This window comes from Rhinatrema bivittatum, chromosome 14 (genome assembly GCF_901001135.1).
Source record: "Rhinatrema bivittatum chromosome 14, aRhiBiv1.1, whole genome shotgun sequence".
Lineage (NCBI taxonomy): Eukaryota > Metazoa > Chordata > Amphibia > Gymnophiona > Rhinatrematidae > Rhinatrema > Rhinatrema bivittatum.
This window is the reverse complement of record NC_042628.1, coordinates 58,150,748-58,171,421: the sequence shown is the minus strand read 5'-3', so window position 1 is coordinate 58,171,421 and position 20,674 is coordinate 58,150,748. Positions and strand designations below refer to the sequence as shown.

Genomic DNA, 20,674 nt, shown 5'->3' with positions numbered 1-20,674 from the left:
GTCTATCTTTCCCTCGGTGCTCAGTCCGGTCTTTCCCCGGCACCGAGGACGATAATGCCAATGTCCTCGATGGAGTCGGTGACGGACAGTCACCCTGACTACGATGCTCATGGCGAATCGTCTCCAAGGTTGATGGACCCTCCACGGTTGGTGGCGCTTGAACTGGTGTCGATGGAGCAGTGCGTTTCGAAGGAAATAACTGCTCCATTTTGTCCAGGTGAGCGCGACGGTCTTTTGGGGTTATTTGTTTGCAATTAGGGCATCGTCGAACATCGTGCGATGGTCCTAGGCACAAAACAGGCTTCGTGTGGGTCCGTTATGGACATAGTCCTCGGACACTCGAGGCATTTTCTAAACCCGGTCACCATGACAAAAATATGGCGGGCACTCAGTCGATGACCGTCAGGCACCGGAGTGGTAAGTTGCCAGGAACAGACAGCAAGTACCAGAAAAAGCACTTACCGAGCGCCGGAGGGAACGGAGCGCGATGGGGGACACCAGTTAGGGATTTTTAAGAAGATAAACTTCAAATAGTTCCGTGAGGAAAGTTGTGAGAAATTTCTCACAGAGCTCCTAAACCGCGAGGCAACTGCTGCGTGGGAAAAAAAGAGACTGAAGGGGGACCTCTGGTGGCTACAGGGTTAGTGGCATGCTGGGCATGCTGTGTGCCAGTCAAAATTCTAGAAACTTTGACAAAAGTGTTCCGTGACAGGGCTGCATCTGATGATGTCACCCATAAGTGAGGACTACCATCCTGCTTGCCCTGGGAGAAATATAATATGCATGTTGTAAGTGATATTTTTGCCTCAGAAGACTGTACTCTTGAATGTGCATTTTTCATGTAAAATGTAATATAAATCCATCATTGAATTGTGTGTGTGATTGTGCAAGGCTATAAGGTTTGCCTAGCGTGCCTAATACCCATCCTTTGATCCATGGGTTCCGTTTTGGGGAGAGTGTCACATTTTAAAAAGTAAGATTGCTGGAGGGAGCTGGGCTTTTTTTTTTATGGGCCTGGGACAGAGACTGAATGAATTGGCGGGGGGGGGGGCAGCACAGTAATTGTTTGCACAGGGCAGCGAAAAAGCTAACAAGAGCCCTGGCGCTACAGGCAACGCTTACAGCAATGCAGCGGTATCAGTGGTAATTGTCACAAATGCCAGCGCTGGACTTAAGTTTAGGCACTCATGGGCACTTGGCAGAGAAACCCCCTCCCAGAAATAAATCATCAGATCTTGCTTTCTCTCCTTGGTCTCCAGCATCCCCCTACACCTCTAGCAATCATCAGGGTCTACTCTGTCCTCTTCAGCAGGGACCCAATTCTCCCATCTGCTGGCCTCTTCTCTGTTTCTATATAAAATGAAATGATAAATGCAAGCAAGGCAGCGGAAAAGAGTACAGCAGTATCATTTGTCAATTATTACAAATATAATTTTCAAAAATTAAAAATAAATTGTACATACAATATATAATTTCAAGGGACATTTAAATACCTTAATTGCAAATACAATGTTTCTGTCGCTCTAGTCTTGAGGTTTTCTTCCTCCCTTATACTGTTGTGGACTTCTCATTCATTGTCCCTCTTCTTCTCATATCTTTCCCCAGTTTCCATTTTCTTCTTCTTCACTGTCTCTGGCATTTTCTTTTTTTAGTCCACTTCTCTTCCCCTCTCTCTCTCCTCCAATCTTTTGTCCCATCCTCTTATCTCCTGCTCACCCCCTCTTGCACATGCTATGTCCTTTTCCCCCCCCCATCTCTCACCATGCCCATAGGCCACCCCCAAATCTGACTTCTCACTCTCTTGCGTACCACTCCCTCTCCCCATCTATCTCCTTATTATTCAACCCTCTCTTCTCTCCCTTCCTCCCCTAACTTGCCCTTCACCTTTCTTGCCATCCGCCTCCAGCATTTCCCCCCATTCTTTTGTCTCCCTCCCACGACATTTGCCACCCTTCTCTCTGGCCTCCCCCCACCAGCAGCCCTTTTCTTCTCTCATCTCCTTCCCTCTTCTCGCTCCTCACATCTTCTGCATTCATCTTTTCCCTCTCTCACCTCCTCCAGCCTTCACTGCTCTCCTCTTGCCCTCCCAGCCCTCCATTCACAGCCTGCCTGTCTGCTTGCTTGCCGGCTAGCATCACTTGATGTGTTCTCTGACAGCAGCCCACAGAGCAAGAGCGCCCCGGTGCAGATCTGTTGTGCACTTCAGTTCCCCAACATCAGGGACTGTGTACCCAGGTCCTGCACAGCTTCTCCTGCGTGCTTTGCGCTGTGGCACTTAAGGTTCCTGGACCTGCGCGGCGCGGCTGCTGCTGCTCTGCGCCTGTGTGCAGCAGGTAAAGTTGATACAGATCTGGGAGATACAAGAACTGAATCAGGAGGCGGGCTGGGCAGCCCGAGAGTCGCCACACCGAACCAGGAGGTTTGGGTTGTCTGGAATGAGTGGAAGATGCCTTTTAAAAAAATTTCAGGCCTGCCCTTAAAAATCACAACAGCTTCTAAAATACTGCCCATTGCTGCCAGGGAATGTGATCAATACAGCTTTTTCTGTTAATGCCTGAAATTCCCTTACTTAAAAAGAGAATACCAGAAAAAGGATAAATATAGTTTAAATAATAAATTAGATAAAGGGAGGAGGAACAGGCAGGCTACTCCCTCCATATCTGCCCCCAATAAAAATAAGATATTTTACAGGAGCAAGGCCTATGTTACAGAGAGAGATATACACAATAGAAGCACAATGGTGGGAGAATTATTGGGGTACCCCTTCCCCTGAGTCTGTGCACTTATAATCATCTACACTTCCCCGTGATCATATCCCTTTCCCCAAAGCCCTCAACCTATTTCACAAAGTCAGGTGCCATTTGCAGGCATAAAGGAAGATAGGGAATGAGAAAAGGCTTTTTTTTTTTTTTGCAGTCTTTGCCACCAATCTTAAACTTACTTCACTTTAGATATTATGATTATTTAATTCATTTAAGCTTTGGTTTTATGTGAAGCCTACCAGTTCTTTCCATACAGGCTGATGACTACGTCAGGATGTGCAGACCGAATAACCAAATATATTGTGCTTTGATGAAAAAGCTGTATTTTAACCCTTCACCCTTGCAAATGTCACTAGACTTTCTATCTCTGGCTGAGATAGAAAGCACTTTCTATCTCAGTCAGCCACTTTCTATCTCAGATAGCCACTTTCTATCTCAGATAGCCATCTCTGGCTGAGATAGAAAGCACCTCCTAAGAGCATGCTTCAGAGACAGCTGCACTCTCAGTAGGGCTCCCCCCTTGAGAACATCTCTCCTGTGTGCATGTGGCTTCCCACATCCCCCACAAGACATTGTCCATTCCACACAGGATCCTTGGGGGACAGAGAAAGGAGACCAGAGCTGCTTCACCCCCTTGCCACACAGGGGAAGCAGCAACCTGAGCCATCTCTAGAAAGAACACAAAAATCTCCCAAGTACATCAAAACATGGAGCCCAAACTCAAAGGTTCCCGGGCACAGTCTGGAAGTGGGGAATGCCCCACAACTACGCTCTGGGTGTGGCGCTGGCTGGAGACCAGGTGAGGATTCTAGAAAATTCAATTATAGTTAAGTTCGGCAACCACTCCCACCCCTTCAAACAGTATTTTACATCACAAATGCATTGTCAAGATAAGCCTTCCAACCTCTTCTGACTGGTCAGATACACTGTATTGGCTAGTCTCTTAATTGGTTGGATAGATGACTAGATGCCACCATCTTTCCTTTGATTGGCACTCAGCACCGCCAAGTCTCTTCAAGGGACTGGAGTACAGACTGGCGATCCTATTGAGCCGGTCAGTGTTAAAGGAGACCTGCCCTTTCCTCAGGCTGCAATTCCATGTAGTGTAAAAGGACACCTGCCTTCCCTCTGTCTGAAAGTTTGTATAGCAGGGCAATTCCAGTGATGTCGCTTATCAGATGGAACAACTCAGGAATTCTGAAATTTAATTGATGATTTTTCCAGCCATCATAATTTTTTTGTTAGTTTGGGGAGGGATGATTGGACAGGCCAAAGGCACTCCTGCAGTTGCCTCCCTGACACAGGGCGGGTCACCCCTCCGACCTCAGTCACAAACGTTTTCCTCTGCTGCTGTGACAATCACATCCATCCATAGACGCATGGCCTCTGCCGTTGGAGCCACCATGCAGAAGAGTCGCTCATATGTCTTGACACAAAAGGTCAGCTTCGGGTGTGGGCTCTGTAGACAGGGAGAGAAAGCGAGATCAAGGGACTGGAGGACAAACTGGAAATACATATGCCAAGTGTCTTTCACTCTTATTCCTAGGTCTCCTACCCTCCTCCCCTTCTCACATAATCATCCTGCCACTGGTGGAACCCAGGAAATCCCCATCAGCCTTTCTGCTGCCTGCCCTGCCATTGCCATCACCATCACCATAGTGCTGTTCCCACAGGCCCTGGCTCTGCACGGTGTTTGGACTCTCGCACTGCATGCCAGCCTGCCCTTGGGCTCTGGATGAGCATCATTCTGTGTGTGAATGCGCACATGTGCTGCAATGCTCACCCAAAGCCTTAATATTCTTATAATATAGATAGACACTGTCACAGTCACTTTTGGTTCTGCTATATTATGGATAGCATGGGATAAGGTTAATTCTGTATACAGGCCAAGAATACAGATATTCATGCTAACATCTGTGAGCCAAATGGAATACTACAAAATGAGGATGCTGGTGAAAAGTCCAAGATCAACATATTTGTTGAAACGGCTAAAACCTGTTTACAGCACCTCTGTGCATGCAGACACTGTAAGGCCATTCTCCTGTTAATCTCCTGTGTTACCAAAACAAGAGACATGTTTGATGAAGATACAATAGTTTCCAAGTGGGAAAGTCACAGTAACTCTGTGCACACAGCATGACCCATGTGTGGCCCTTGTTTGCCCAGTACAGGTGAACCAGCAGTGTACTAGAGTGGGGGCCTATGAGTTAAAATGTAAAATGGAGATTCATCCAGCATTGGAGGGTTCTACGGAATATGTTCTATTTGTTAACATGGAGTAACATAGGGAATTTTTTGGGAAAGGCTATTTTGAGGAAGTTCAAGAGGGTGTAGATGTCTTATCTGGAGTGACAGGGTGGGTCTTCTCCAACAGTGATGTGACAAATTTGGGGTGTATAAAACAACCTCCCCACAAGGCACTGGCAGGTGTCTTGGAAAAGTTTTTTGAATGAGTTTTGATGAAGAATTTTGAAATTGAAAGGCCTGTGGTGTTGTGCTGGGAGACAGAAGGGAACAGCAAAGTGCGTAGTCTGGCCTGGCCCAGAGTTCTTAAAATCAATGAAACAGAAGGGAAAACTTCTGCTGGAAAGACAGGAGGGAACCAGTATCTTCTATCCAGCAACAGAAAGTGGGGAGATTGGTCTTGGGCAGCTGCTTGAGGAGTGAGTAATTGGATACAATTTCTGGAGTGAAAAAAAAAAAAAAACTTATATTGCATGAGAACTGTGCATTACAAAAGCGATTGGGAAGATTCTTGGTGAATATAGGTGTTTTTCCCTTGCCTGTGGAATTGTTTGGACTGCATTTTGAACCTGCTTTTTGTAACTGCTGAACATTACTATTTTTGCTGTGGATTTTCCTGTGTACTTGCTGAAAGCTGGTTCATTTTTCTAAGTAAATTTCTTTCTGTTTGAAGCTCAAAATTGGTGTGGCCTTACAGGTAATCCCACCCCCAATCCACAGGCCCCAGAGACTTTTATTCCCCTACCCCGGCTGAGTGATCCAGTGCTCTCTAGGGCTGAGCCTGGGTGGAGCGGGTGGGAGGGGGTTACACATAATTGACAGGGATGACCTCACCTAAGACAAGACAAGACAAAGGAACTTTGGAGTAGTCATTACTATCAGGAAGCAAGTACAGACACAGACTGATTATGTAATCTCCCTGCCCATCTGATACAAGCAGCAGCTTGGCCAACTACCAGCAAGTCCTATTGTATTACTGTTGCAAAAATTATCTAGGAGAACCTTACTCTCTGTTTGCAAATTCTGAGATCCCAAGTGCATACAAGTATCTACATTTCTGTATACTTATATGCCTTTATAATTATAGTAATTATAATAAAATATTAGTCTATTTGTCTCTTTCTGGTCTCCAAGAATTAAGTGGTTTTATTTATGTCTTATTGCTTATTTTGGCATGGTTACCATTGTTTATCGCTAATTCCCCCTGATGACTTGTTTTGCCCCGGCTAGCTCCAAAATTGCTGTAAATTTTCAATCCAGATTCTGCACCTTGCTGAGGTGACACCTGAATAAAAAACGTTTTAATATATTCACACTTCTAAATCAAGGAGCATTTAAGAAATTTAAGTTCAAAATGTGCCACCTGTATAATTAAGAAAAATCAAACTCGGACACCCCATAATGATCAAACACAAATCTGTTTAATTCCCAATCCAGCGTTTCGATTCTCATAAAGGACCTTCATCAGGGATGAATTGAGGACATTGGATTAAGGATTAATTTCATTTTTTTCTATTCCCATTAGCTGTAGGCCTTTCTTTATCGGAATATATTTGCTGCCTTTGGATTTCCACAGCACTTACACATTTCTGTTTCAGCACTACCCTCTCACTCTCAAGACCTCCCCCCAAGCCTCATGTTTTGGCAAGCTCTGGCATACAACAGAGCAACCAGAGTACCAATGTATTCGCATCAAAGCTTAGCCATGTGTGGCATCCGCATAGCCTCATGTTTTAGCAAGCTGTGGCATGCAACAGAGACACCAGAGTACAAGAAAATTATTCCTTACTTGCTAATTTTCATTCCTGTAGTACCACGGATCAGTCCAGACAGTGGGTTATGTCCCCCTTCCAGCAGATGGAGTCAGAGAAAACTTCGAAGGGTGCTCCCTTATAAGCCAGTGCACCCTCTGTTACCCTTTCTTTATCGGGATATATTTACTGCCTTTGGATTTCCACAGCACTTACACATTTCTGTTTCAGCACTACCCTCTCACCCTCTGATATTAAGAATATCAGAGCCTGAAGAGACAAGATGGATGGATCAAGGTATCAACCCTTTTTAACTTGAGCAAAGTACATTGCGTATCAAACTTTGACAATCAACCAAACTTGCAAAAAGAACCATTAAATAGCCATTAAACCACTGGATATGAAAACAATTTGAGCAGAGAAGTAATCCCAGTCCCAGAGTTCCTTAGGGAGGGCGTCTGGACTGATCCGTTGTACTACAGGAATGAAAATTAGGTAAGGAATAATTTTCTTTTCCCTGTACGTACCCGGATCAGTCCAGACAGTGGGATGTACCAAAGCTTCCCTACGTAGGGTGGGCCCCGGATAGCTCTGCTCGAATGACCCGGGTGCCAAAGGAGCCAAAAACCGGTGGTTGAAGATTCAGACGATAGTCCCGAGCAAAGGTATGTAAGGACTTCCAGGTGGCTACTCGGCATATCTCCAGGGGCGAGACGGACTGGCTTTCCGCCCAGGAAGCAGCTTGAGCCCAGAGAGAATGGACCTTGATGCCCGCCGAGGCTGCCAACCGGCACCAATATACGCTGATGAGATAGCATCTTTCAGCCAGCGAGCAATGGTGGGTTTCGAGGCCTTAGTCCCCTTCTTTGGGCCACTCAAAAGGACAAAACGATGATCTGACAAGCGAAATTCATTAGTAACCTCCAGATAGCGAATGAGGATGCGCTTGACATCGAGCTTGCATAGATCTCGGGAATCGTCAGCTGAAAAAGATGGAAGTTCCACCATTTGATCCAAATGGAACGCGGAAACCACCTTGGGCAGGAAAGAGGGCACCGTGCGCAAGGAGACTCCCGAGTCCATGAAACGGAGGTAGGGCTCTCTGCAAGATAGCGCCTGAAGCTCCGAAATCCTGCGGGCAGAACAAATAGCTACCAGGAAAACTGTCTTGAGTGTGAGATCCTTGAGAGTAGCAGATCTTAATGGTTCGAACGGTGGTCTGCCCAGAATCCGAAGAACCAAGTTGAGGCTCCAGGAGGGGTACAGGGCATGTACTGGAGGCTTTATGTGTTTCAACTCCTTTGAGAAAATGGACGATGTCCGGGTGAGAGGAATGAGGAGTTCCGTCCCGGTGATGGATTAGGGACCCAAGAGCAGCCACCTGCACCCTCAGGGAATTGTAGGCCAAACCCTTCACCAGGCTCTGCTGCAGGAAAGACGGATGTGAATCGTTTTTTGACGATTTAAAATATCGTCCGATATATTTTAAATCGTCAAAAATCGTTAGGGCCACAATACAATACCAATTCCCACGATTTATCGTCAAAAAATCGTAAATCGGAGGAAGGGGGAGGGCAGGAAAACCGGCACACTAAAACCCCCTAAAACCCACCCCCGACCCTTTAAATTAAATCCCCCACCCTCCCGAACCCCCCCCCCCAAATACCTTAAATTACCTGGGGGTCCAGCGGCGGTCCGGAACGGCCTCCTGCAATTGAATCGTGTTGTCTTCAGCCGGCGCCATTCTGCGCCGCCATTTTGCAAAATGGCGGCGGCCATAGACCAACACGATTCGACTGCAGGAGGTCGTTCCAGACCCCCGCTGGACTTTTGGCAAGTGTTGTGGGGGTCAGGAGGCCCCTCCAAGCTGGCCAAAAGTCCCTGGGGGTCCAGCGGGGGTCCGGGAGCGATTTCCTGCCGCGAATCGTTTTCCGTACGGAAAATGGCGCCGGCAGGAGATCGACTGCAGGAGGTCGTTCAGCGGGGGTTCCGGACCCCGGCTGGTCTATGGCCGCCGCCATTTTGCGCCGCCATTTTGCAAAATGGCGGCGCAGAATGGCGCCGGCTTAAGACAACACGATTCAATTGCAGGAGACCGTTCCGGACCGCCGCTGGACCCCCAGGTAATTTAAGGCATTTGGGGGGGGTTCGGGAGGGTGGGGGATTTAATTTAAGGGGTCGGGGGTGGGTTTTAGGGTGTTTTAGTGTGCCGGTTTTCCTGCCCTCCCCCTTCCCCCGATTTAGCTACGGACCGCCGCTGGACCCCCAGGTAATTTAAGGCATTTGGGGGGGGGTTCGGGAGGGTGGGGGATTTAATTTAAAGGGTCGGGGGTGGGTTTTAGGGTGTTTTAGTGTGCCGGTTTTCCTGCCCTCCCCCTTCCCCCGATTTAGCTACGGACCGCCGCTGGACCCCCAGGTAATTTAAGGCATTTGGGGGGGGTTCGGGAGGGTGGGGGATTTAATTTAAAGGGTTGGGGTGGGTTTTAGGGGGTTTTAGTGTGCCGGTTCACGATTTTAACGATTTTCACGATACACTAAACACCCAAACGGCGATGATACGATTCCCTCCCCCTCCCAGCCGAAATCGATCGTTAAGACGATCGAGGACACGATTCACATCGCTAGTATCTGAGCTACTGAGGCACGCCACAGCGAGACCGCTTCGGAGCCACACCAGGTCTCAAAACTTTCCATACCTGGACATGGGAAATGGATGTAGAGGTCTTCCTAGCCTTGAGGAGGGTAGAGATCACAGCCTCCGGGTATCCTCGCCTTCTCAGGTGGAGCCTCTCAAAAGCCAGGCCGCAAGACAGAAGCGATCTGCCTGGTCAAAAAATACCGGCCCCTGGCGCTGTAAGCATGGAAGATGTCCCAGGCGAAGAGGGCCATCCACCGCGAGGTTGCCTAAGTCCACAAATCACTGGAACGTGGTGAAGTTCTATTCTTCAGATTACCTTTACCACCAGGGATCATGGCGGGAACACATAGAGGAAAAGTTGCTGTGGCCAGGAAAGGACTAAGGCATCCACTCCCTCTGCGTCTCATCTGTGGCTGAAGAAGCGCGGAGCCTTTGCATTTCGTGGCGCCATCAGGTCCATGTGGGGGATCCCCCACCGACTGAACAGAAGAACCACTGCCTCCTCGGAGAGTTCCCACTCCTCAGGATCTATGCGTTGATGCCTCAAGAAGTTGGCCTGAACGTTGTCCACTTCTACAATGTGAGAAGCCGCTAGGCAGGAAAGGTGGATCCTCGCCTAGGTCAGCAACTTGTCCATCTTCTGTGAAACGTGACGTCTTTTCGTTCCCCCTTGACGATTGATGTACACTACAGTAGTTGCGTTGTCTGACAGTATCCTAACTGCCCGACCTTGGACTAGGGGCAGGAAGCGTTTTAACATCAGGCGTACCGCTCTGGTCTCCAAGCATTTGATCGGCCAGGTTGCTTGCAAGCCTGTCCACTGCCCCTGCATCAATTTTGTCTGGCACACTGCTCCCCAGCCGGAAAGACTGGCATCCATGGTGACAATCACCCACTGAGGAATGTCCAATGACATTCCCTGCAATAAATGATCCAGGCTGAGCCACCAGGTCAGGCCGTCCTTGGTCCTCTCCAACAGCGGAAGGATGGTGTGAAACTCCCGGGACACCGGCTTCCAGCTGGGAGAGCAAGGCCCTCTGCAGAGGATGCATATGCGCAAAGGCCCAAGGTACCAGATCGATAGTGGAAGCCATAGTGCCCAGGACCTGAAGATAATCCCAAGCTGTGGGACGCGAGAGAGCATTGAAGCACTGTACCTGGGAGGTGAGAGCTTGAGCCCGGGCCGGACGCAGTAGTACCTAGCCCACAGCAGTATCGAAGCGTGCTCCTGGGAAGTCTAGGGACTGAGATTGAATAAGCTTGCTCTTGGAGAAATTGACTACCCAGCCGAGGGATTGAAGGAGATGCAGTACTCTGTCGATCGCTTGCTGACACTGGACCAGAGACTTCGCCCTGATGAGCCAGTCGTCCAGATAGGGGTGGACCAGGATTACCTCCCTCCTGAGGACTGGCTCATCAGGGCGGAGTACTGCATCTCCTTCAATCCCTCGGATGGGTAGTCAATTTCTCCAAGAGCAACCACTTTGGTGAACGTACGGGGAGCCATCGCCAGGCCAAAGGGCAGGGCCTGGAATTGAAAATGATGTCCCAAAATCTTGAAGCGAAGGAAGTGCTGATGTGCCTTGAGGATGGGAATGTGAAGATAAGCCTCTGTCAGATCCAAGGAGGCCAGAAATTCTCCACGGTGTAGCACCGCATTCACTGAGCGTAAGGTTTCCATCCTGAAGTGTGGGACCCTGAGGGCTTTGTTGACCATCTTGAGATCCAAGATCAGACGAAAAGAGCCCTCCTTCTTGGGGACCACAAAGTAGACGGAATAATGACCGGACCCCTCTTCCGTCCGGGGAACCGGGAGAATTGCTCCAAGGGCCAGGAGCCTGTTGAGTGTCTGACGCACAATGAGTTGTTTCTGTAGTGGTCCGCAGGGATAGAAGAGGAACCTGTCTCTTAGAGGATGAGCAAATTCTAAAGTGTAGCCATGCTTTAGAATGTCCAGGACCCACTGATCTGAGGTAATCTTGACCCGCTCCTCTTAGAAGAGGGAGAGCCGACCCCCTATCCTGGGGATCGAGGAGTGGGCCGGCACGGCTTCATTGTGAAGATTTGGGGGCTGCCCCTTGGGTAAGACCATCCCGGGCCGGTCTCCAGTCATGAAAGGAATGAGACCAAGACTGGGAACGCGAAGAGGGCAGACGAGAGACAGCTGGTCTTGCTTGACAAAAACGCCGTTGGCTCCGGAAACGGCTTCTGGTGGAACTGAAGGTCCTAGCAGCCTGCAGCCAATCCTCCAGCAGCTTGTGAACCTTATTCTCGCCGAGAGTCTTTATAATCTAGTCTAAATTGTCTCCAAAGAGTAATTTCCCTTTGAAGGGTAGGGAGCCCAACTGCATCTTGGAGGAGGAATCCGCTGACCAGTTGCAGAGCCAGAGGAGGCGTCTGGCCGAGACTGCCGAAACTATAGACCTAGCCAGAACTCGGAGAAGGTCCTATAGAGCATCTGCCCCATACGCTATCATGGCCTCCAGGCGGTCAGCCTGCTGCGCTTCTGCAGGAGGCAGCTCCTGCGTACTGAGAAGCTGTTGGACCCATCGGAGACCTGCCCATTGCATGAAAGAGCTACAGATCGCCGCTCTGACGCCCAGAGCTGACACCTTGAACACTCTCTTGAGATATACCTCGAGCTTTCTGTCCTGCATATCATGCAGGGCAGCACCTCCCGTCACCGGAATGGTAGTTTGTTTCATCACCACAGACACAGCCGCGTCCACTTTGGGGACCTTGAGGAGCTCCAGAAAATCATCTGGAAGGAGGTATAGCTTATCCATAGCTCTGCCCATCTTAAGGGAGGCTTCAGGGTGTCCATTCCCTGGACAATAATTGAAGTAGCGTAGGATGAGAAGGAAAAGATCTCGACGGTGGACGTAGACCTGCCAGCATGGGGTCCCCCTTCTTTGCTGGTGAAGGTCCTGGAGGGTCTTGTGGAGCCTCAATATCCAATTCCTGCACGACACATGGGATGAGAGGGTCCAGCTCATCCCTCTGGAAGAGACGCAGAACTCTGGGATCATCCCCTTCCATCTGAGCCATAAGAGAGAGTTCATTCAGGTCTGGGTCCGGAAAAGGGTCCTGAGGAAGAGGAGCCGACCCCCCCCCCCCCCCGGAGGATGATGAAGCACGTGGACCCTGGAAGCACCTTGGTGACCCGCAGGTCCTGAGGCCCCCACTCCCTGAGGGCACCCCGAAGGCCCCGGGGGATCAGCCATCCTACTCACTTTAGGAGGAGGAGGCCCTGCTGGATCCTGCTGCTGCCCCAATCTGGCCAAATAGGCATTGTGCATTAAAAGCACAAAGTCCGTCGAAAATGGAGGTGGTCCAGAGGAAGGCACCATGGGGGGGGGTCTCCTGCAGGTGGACAAGGGTCCAGGGGATTGACAGGTGTCAGGATCGGCGGCAACACTGAAGAACCAGTGTCCGAATCGTCCCCTGGCTGCTCCGGAGCAGTTGGCTCAGAATCAAAGATGGCCTCCGTTCCCGCACTGGGCGGGATCGGCGCTGGCCTCCGTGCTTCGAGGCACGCGAGCTTGCTCGTCCTGCCGGCCGCGAGGGATCCTCCCCACCAGGGAGGCATCTCACTCAGATCCCCTCGCGGGAGAGCCGGGAGCCAGGCTCTCTGCACGCGCGGCACCTCGAGGACCGTGGCATGGGAACGGGAGCTGAGCTGCCGACGAATCACTGGTGCGTGGCTGCAAGGAACGGGGAAAATCCTCCGCTTCAGCACTACTCCTTCTCCCCGACCTGTGATGGATTTCTTTATTTTTTTTATTTCTTTATTTTTTTTTTTAAACAACACAGAGGAATATTGCGTCTCTGTGGAGGCTGCCCCAAGGCAAACGACTTCTCAGGGCAGCGGGTTGGCTCAGAGGAAAAGGGGGAGAGGTTGGACCACCAACTTGCACCCCGGAGAAACCTAGCATAGAAATCTAACCTGCAAAGTAAAAAGGTATAATCACTTACCCCTACAAGGCATAAACAGTAATGGGGACTGAAAACAGCTCTACCTGCAAGTTAGATTGCTTGACCCTAGACAAGGGTCTGAGCTTTCCCTGTTTTGTTTTGGCTTTTTTTTACCACTATCCTCTGTTAACCTTGATCCATCTAAGATAGGAAGGAAGCTAAGAAATAGATAAAAGAGCACTAAATTTAGCTTTCCAGAAGTCTTAGTGGGGAACTAGAGTTCAGCCACTCTCATCTGCTGGAGTCAGAAGAATACTGAAGAGTAACAGAGGGAACACTGGCTTATAAGGGAGTACCCTTCGAAGTTTTCTCTGACTCCATCTGCTGGAAGGGGGACATAACCCACTGTCTGGACTGATCCAGGTAGCTACAGGGAACAATGCATTCACATCGAAGCTTAGCCTTGTGTGGCATCTGCACAGAGATTCAGCAGCATGCGGTGCACAAGCCATGCTCTTGGATCTCTGCAGTGGTAAAGTGTCTGGGTCAAAATTTCTCAACTTTTAATCCTACTTGAGCTAAATGATGCAGTACCTTTGGGGCACTCCTTAGATGGTCATAATATATCTCTTCAATGGCTTGGAAGTATATCACCCCCTTCAGCTTCAGTTCCTCCTTATCTGTGGAGAGAGTTATCGACAGTGAAAATCAAGATTCCTCCTCATCCAGCACCAAACCTAATTTGGGTAATTACCTACCACATGCCCAGGACTCCTCAACTGAATCCAATCCTACAAGGCAACTTCTGGTCCAATCCTGAATTCTCAGCTCCCTTCCCTGTGCATTATGGGATCTGTAGTACCTTATTCTTTCACTTTAGTTCAGCACTACAGGAACCACAATGCATTAGGAGGAGGTGTGAAAAGCCAGGTCAGCTCGAAGTCTGTTCTCCAGGGTCACGTGACTGATCTGAATGTTTCAGAAACCTACAGGAGTATCATCTTTTGTCTTCATACAACAGGAGAGAGAAAATTGGTGTGGGGATGTGGATGGCCTGAGCCAATCCTAATTTTCCTCCCACTGCTTGAGGCTCTGTTTTCTGGAGCAAAAGCAGGAACTACAAGTCAGTGCAATGTGAGGCCAAACAGGTTTGGCTCAGCCTATCCCTGATAATTTGGACCTTCTCGGCTACCCCAGATGTTTAATGCTTTTGGAGACCAAGATGGCCACCCCCCAATTTCGTTTTTCCTAAAAGTTACCTATTTCTGCCAAAGTCTCTTAAAATTATAATAGTACCCCAGACACTAGAGAGTAGGCTTGAAATGCACAAGACCTTCCTCTTTACGCACCGTGTGTCAATGTCAGTGGCACAGAGCCTGGTGCAAGTAAAGAAAGGGGGCGGTCAGCTTTTACCTGCAAAATAAGCCAGCCTCCGCTTCTGACGGTCAAAGACGAACCAGCGCTTCTTCCAGGTCTTAATGCGGCCCCCCATCTTCACCAGAAACCCCCTGCACGACACTGCTGTCACTGTCACTTGGGGGCAGGTCTCCACGCTGTGACCCAGGGACTCCATGTGTGACCTCAGGTCAAAAGCTGGTCTAGAGGTTTTCACCTGAATTTAAGGACAAAGGCAAAGAGGTTCCCAATGTTATTATGTTTCAGAAACTGACCTTGTTATCTTGCTGGGGACCTATTAGATGGCCCTCCTATAGAGATATAAGTAGTTGCACACAGTGAGGCCCTCCCCAAAGGCTCTCTCTCTCTCTAGCCCAGAAATAGCCAAAACGCAATACTAAAAATGTATCACCATTATGGCCATTTCGGGCATATCGCACAGCCTAACGCCAGGAAAAAAAGGTGTAGTTATTTCCAGCATTAAAACCGTGTGATATTGCCCATTTCCTTAAATCCCACCCAAGCTCCTCCCTGATCCCGCCCCTCCCAAAAATTTACATTCGTGCCATGCGATAGTGTTCTTATCACATGCTTTATGGCGTTATCGCGTGTGTTAAGCCATAACGCATTTTGATGAATGTCATCAAAAGTTAGCCAGACAAGTCTTCTGAATATCGACCTCACAGTAGGGTGAGTTTTCCCAATGGAGAGGTGAATAGTGGAATGCTCCAAGGATCTGTACTCTGACCAATGTTTAACATATTCATTAATGATCTGGAAAAAGGAGCAACGAGTGATGACATAAAATTATTGAAAGGAATTAAAACAGGGCTGATTGTCAGAAATTGCAGGATACAAAGAGACTAGAGATCCGGTCATCTAAACAGCAGATTAAATGTACTGTGGAAAAATGCAGAATGATACACATAGGGAAAAATGATGTGTTCTACCTTAAGGGTCACTACTCAGAAAAAGGACCTTGGAGGCCTTGTGGACCATACATTGAAATCTTTAGTTCAATGTGCGGCAGTACCCAAAAAAGCCAGTAGAATGTTAGGAATCCTTCAAAGGAATAGCAATCATGACTGGAAATATAATAATGCCTCTGTTTCGATCCATGATGCAACCAGTTCTGGTCTTCCCATCTCAAAAAATATAGCAGAACCACAAAAGGTGCCAAGAAGAGCGACAAAAATGATAAAGGAGATGGTTAAACAGGTTAGGGCTCTTCATTTTGGAAAGGAAAGGACAGAGAAGAGATATGATCGAGGTTTATAAAATCATGAGTGGTCTGGAACAAGTTATTTATCCTTTCAAATAGTACTAGGACTAGGGGATACTTCATGAAGCTAACTGGTTGCAGATTTCAAATAACTGAAAAAATACTTTTAAGTTTAGCACATAATTCAACTGTGGAATTTGTTATCAGAGAGTGTGGTCAAGTCCTGAAGTAGAGCAGTTTACAAAAGGTTTGGACAAGTTTCTAGAGGTCAGGTCCATTAACAATTGTAGGTAGGGATCACAACTAGAAGGGATCTCTCAAGTTACATGGATTGACCACTGACAGAGACAGGATGCCGGATGTGATGAACCATTGGTCTGCCCTAGCATGGCACCTCTTAAGATGGAAAGATATTGGGGTATTGTACAGCTGTGCCCCCAAACACAGCTCTTGTGGTGACAATGTCTTGTCACAGGTGAGCAAGCTGAAAAGGATGGAGAGGTTGAAGGTAGTGACTTCAGGTACCTGCACTGTCAGAGAATCGGGCTGAGCTGCTTGGACTGGTGCCAGCACTGGTTCTGATATCAACCCCCGAGTCTTCAGCTCCTTCTCCATCACTTCCCGCTTTTTCCTCGCCTCCTCTTGAGCTGCACGTTTGGCCTCCTGCAGGACACAGAAAAAGTATTTATGGCAAGGGACAGGTAGAGCTTGATGCTGAGGGAGGATGTGAAGAGAGGGGTATGATGGTGAGGAAGGGGACATGGTATCTGGGAAGGATGGGAGGAAAGAGTTATGTGTTTACAGTGAGTAGGAGGATAGGATGAGGGGGACGTGGTGTTTAGAGAAGAACATTCAGAAACTAGAGATGAGGTGATCACAGGGAAAGAAGGAATCAAACAGTAAATTGTAATTACAGGGGATTCACCATCCAATTCATGAAATATAGACTATAAGTCAAATATTTAAAAGATCTAGGTGCCGAACTTTGAAAGTCAGCTGTCTAGATCTACTAGAATAAAATTTCTACCCTGCTCAGTGCCTGAATTTAGATGTGGCCAAAGATGAGGCCTGGTCAAAGGAGTGAAGTTAGGCGCCAATATTCATCCCAAAATTAAGGCATCTAAGATAGGCTGAAAATAGTCATCTAACTTAGGGACCGTAATTGAAATGCTCAGTGCTATTTGAATAATCAGGTTCCATATTCCTAACAGCCTAACAGAGAGAGAGGGAGAAAGACAGACAGAAGGATTTTCAGTGCTCACCCGAGCTTTGAGAAGACGCTCTTTCTCTGCCAGTGCCTCCCGCAGTAACCTCTCCATCTCTGCTATGTTGGGGAGGGGGTTTTCTGGGCTGGGGAAGGAAGAAATTCCTGATATTACAAATCCAATATCAAATGGGAGAGAGAAGAACAGTTGGCGCCTTATAATCCATTGGCATAGCTTATCCAGATCCCTGCATCCCTTCTAGCAGTAGCGAGGATGAGACAGAGGGGCAAGGGGGAGAAACGAGAGCACAAGGAGGATAACAACTAAGAAAACCAGGAAAGAAGCAGGCTGAATGTTCTGTTGGTCCTGGAGAAGATGGGATTCTCTGCCAGTGTGATAGCTTCTATAGGACCAACAGAAGTATTATCCGGCGTGCTGGAGATCACCAAGGCCTTCTTCCCGTCTGCCCAGATCACATCTGGAGGAGGTAACTGATATGATCTGGAAAGCTCTCAGGATTGGACTACTGCGGTGAGACACCAGAACATGTACCCCAGCTGGTGCAGTACTCCAGCCGAGTCGCTGAAGGCTGCGATGGATGGAGCTGCGAACTGCTGTGAAGAGGCGGGGGGGGGGGGGAGAGATTTTCTGTGACTTGTGCTGCTACTTTTACCTCTCCCCATGGTCTCTTAGTTTGCTACAGGAAGGCCTATCCAACAGGTTGCATGCAGGAAGGTGGGAGCAGTGCTACAGGAGAGAAGTAGTTCCTGTCTACCTTCCCGTCAGGTGTGCACTCTTCTCTCGTTTCACTGCCAGCCCGCTGCCACTGGCAGGAAACTCAACAAACGGCTGTAGCCCACAGGTCTGAATGGCTTGGATCTGGCAGGGAAAAGGGGAAGAAGTAAGGGAGGGATGGAGAGAGAAAGGGGCGAGGGGCAATAAGAAGAAGTAGATAAAGGACGGAAAGGAGAGGGGACATAAAAAGAAAGATGGCAGGGACAGATGGGAGCGGGGGTGAGGGGAGGTAACAGAGAGGCAATAGGAAGAGCAATAGGGAAGAAATAGCAGAGAGAGGGCAAGCGAGGGAGAGATGGTGGAAGAGAAATATGATAGGAATGGAAAACTGGGGGATGAGTAGGGAGAAGGAGAGGTTGTGATGAAGAGAACGAGGAAATGGGTGAAAAAGAGGATGGGGAGGACAAGGGTAAGGCTATGGAAAGGAAGAATACAGCCAGGGCAAGGACAGAGGAGTCATCAGCATCACTCTTTTCTGACAAGAGAGGTTAAAGCATGCTACATCAGAATAGGGCGATGGAAGTGGCATGGGGAGGGAGGGAAGGTAACAGGCGGAGGTGAAAGGCACCCAAATGGCAAAAAAGAGAAGAAAAGCAAGCCAGAGAAAAGAGGAAGAGAGGAAAATCGGAAGAACATGAAAAGAGAAGGAAAGAGGATACAGAAACAGAGCTCAGAGACAACCACAAAAAGAAGGAACAAGCCGAGAAGGAGGCGAGAAACCAAACCACAGACACAAAGCTTGAAAAATGGTTTAGTTTAATTTTGGTGAAGATTTGATTTTGTTTCCCCTGGCCTCAATATTTAGAAAACCTTAAAATGGTTAATTATCCAGCTCAATATGCTGCTGAAAAAGTTAGCTGCTATCTTTAGCCAGATAACTTTAAACCTAATGGGCTATCTGTGAATATCACCGGTTAGATCAGGAGTCACCATTCAGGAAAAGGAGCTAGGAGTCATCATGGATAACACGTTGAAATCTTCTGCTCGGTGTGCAGCAGCAGTCAAGAAACCAAATAGAATGGTAGGGATTATTAGGAAAGGGATGAAGAACAGAGAATATCAGAATGCCTCTGTATCGCTTCATGGTGCAACCTCATCTTGAGTATTGGGTAGAGTTCTGGTCACCACAGCTCAAGAAAGATATAGCAAAGACGTACAACCAAACTGATAAAGGGAATGGAATGATTTCCCTTTGAGGAGAGGCTAAAGAGGTTAGGACTCTTCAGCTTGGAGAGGATGCAGCTGAGAGGAGATATGAAAGAGGTTTATAAAGTAAATGTTAATCAGTTGTTTAGTCTTTCAAAAAGTGCAAATACCAGGGAACACACAATGAAGTTACCAGGTAATAACGGAAAATATGTTTTTACTCAATGCATAATTAAGCTCTGGAATTCATTTCCAGAGAATGTGATGAAAGCTGTTCGTGTAGCTGTGTTTAAAAAAGGTTTGGACAAGTTCCTGGAGGAAAAGTCCATAAACCATTATTAAGGTGGAGTTGCAGATATCCACTGCTTATTCTTGAGATAAGCAGCTTGGAATCTATTTGCCTCTTGGGATCTTTCCAGGTACTTGTGATCTGGCTTGGCCATTGTTGGAAACAGGATACTGAACTTGATGGACCTTTGGTCTGACCCAATATGGCAAGTCTTATGTAGATTTAAAGTTATCCAGCTAAAGGTAGATGGATACATTTAAGCACATGTGGTTATATTCAAAGACTACAGCTGCATAAGTGTCAACATATTAAAAAAAAACCCCAAAAAAAACCCCTGAAGTCCATATTCAGAAGCATTTAGCCAGTTAACTTGTAAATCAGCCAGCTAAATGAATATTTGGGAACGTAGCTGGCTAGAATTTAGCTGGATAAGTAGGCGACTGGAATTTAGTTGGTTAAATTAGAGGCATTACGGGGTGCAACTGGGAGGAGTTGAGTTAGCCAGCTATGTTAACTGGCTATCTCCAATATTCAGAGTCAGCCGGATAACACAGCCAACTAAGCCTGGTCAGGCCAAAGAGCTGTCCTAAAGTTAGTCAGTTAGAGTTATCCGGCTAACTTTAAGATAACTGGCTATATTCAATAGTGTGGCTGCACTATTGAATATGCCTCTGAAGTTAGTTGGATAAGTTTATCCAGCTATCTGGACTGTGTCTGAATATGGACCTCACTAAGTCCAGCCAGGTGAACATGGCTCTCATTTTCCCCAAGTGGATTTCAACATTGGGCTGGCAGGCCCATTCCCCCCCACCAGGCTCCCTGAAATGTTAAAAAATAGTGTTGGGCCAAAAGGCTCTAGGAGGGGGACCAGCTCCCCACACCTCCCTTGGCAATTCAAAAACGTTTTAAGTTGGTAGGGGTCTTCTCCCTCCTCCCTCCCACATACCCACACCTCAAGCCAACCCCATTCCTACCCCTTTGGGAAATGTCAAAAGCCACCAGAGCTGCAGTATAAACTTGATATTTAGGGGCTAGGGATGGAGTTTGCTTAGGGGTAGAGGGGAGGGGGGAACTTTGTAGCAAGTTAATACTTTTGAATCACCGGGGTGGTGCTAGGTGGTTGGCCTGCTTCTTTGAGCCTTTAGCCCACTATTTTTTTTAACATTTCTGGGAGCTTTCGGGGGTGGGGGTGGGGGGGCCAGTGGCACAGGTCTGGTAGTCTGATGTTGAAATCCACTTCTGGGGGGGGGGGGGGGCAGGGAAGAGAGACATGGCCACAGGGATGCTTTTTTTGTTGTTTTTTCCTAATGCA

The 20,674-nt window shown here is 48.0% G+C and overlaps 1 protein-coding gene across 5 annotated transcripts in view; it reads right to left on the bottom strand.

Moving 5' to 3' along the window:
* Positions 1–1,391: 1,391 nt before the first annotated feature.
* PHLDB3 (pleckstrin homology like domain family B member 3) overlaps positions 1,392–20,674 on the bottom strand; it is a 61,776-nt gene continuing 42,493 nt past the window's right edge. For all 5 annotated transcript variants that reach the window (XM_029576400.1, XM_029576398.1, XM_029576401.1 and 2 more), the window contains 5 exons: positions 17,190–17,277; positions 16,453–16,590; positions 14,724–14,922; positions 13,905–13,990; positions 1,392–4,221 (listed from right to left, as the gene is read on the bottom strand). In XM_029576400.1, coding sequence (XP_029432260.1) covers positions 4,087–4,221; positions 13,905–13,990; positions 14,724–14,922; positions 16,453–16,590; positions 17,190–17,277 — 646 coding nt within the window. In that variant the 3' untranslated portion in view covers positions 1,392–4,086. The remainder of the gene's footprint in view (positions 4,222–13,904; positions 13,991–14,723; positions 14,923–16,452; positions 16,591–17,189; positions 17,278–20,674) is intronic.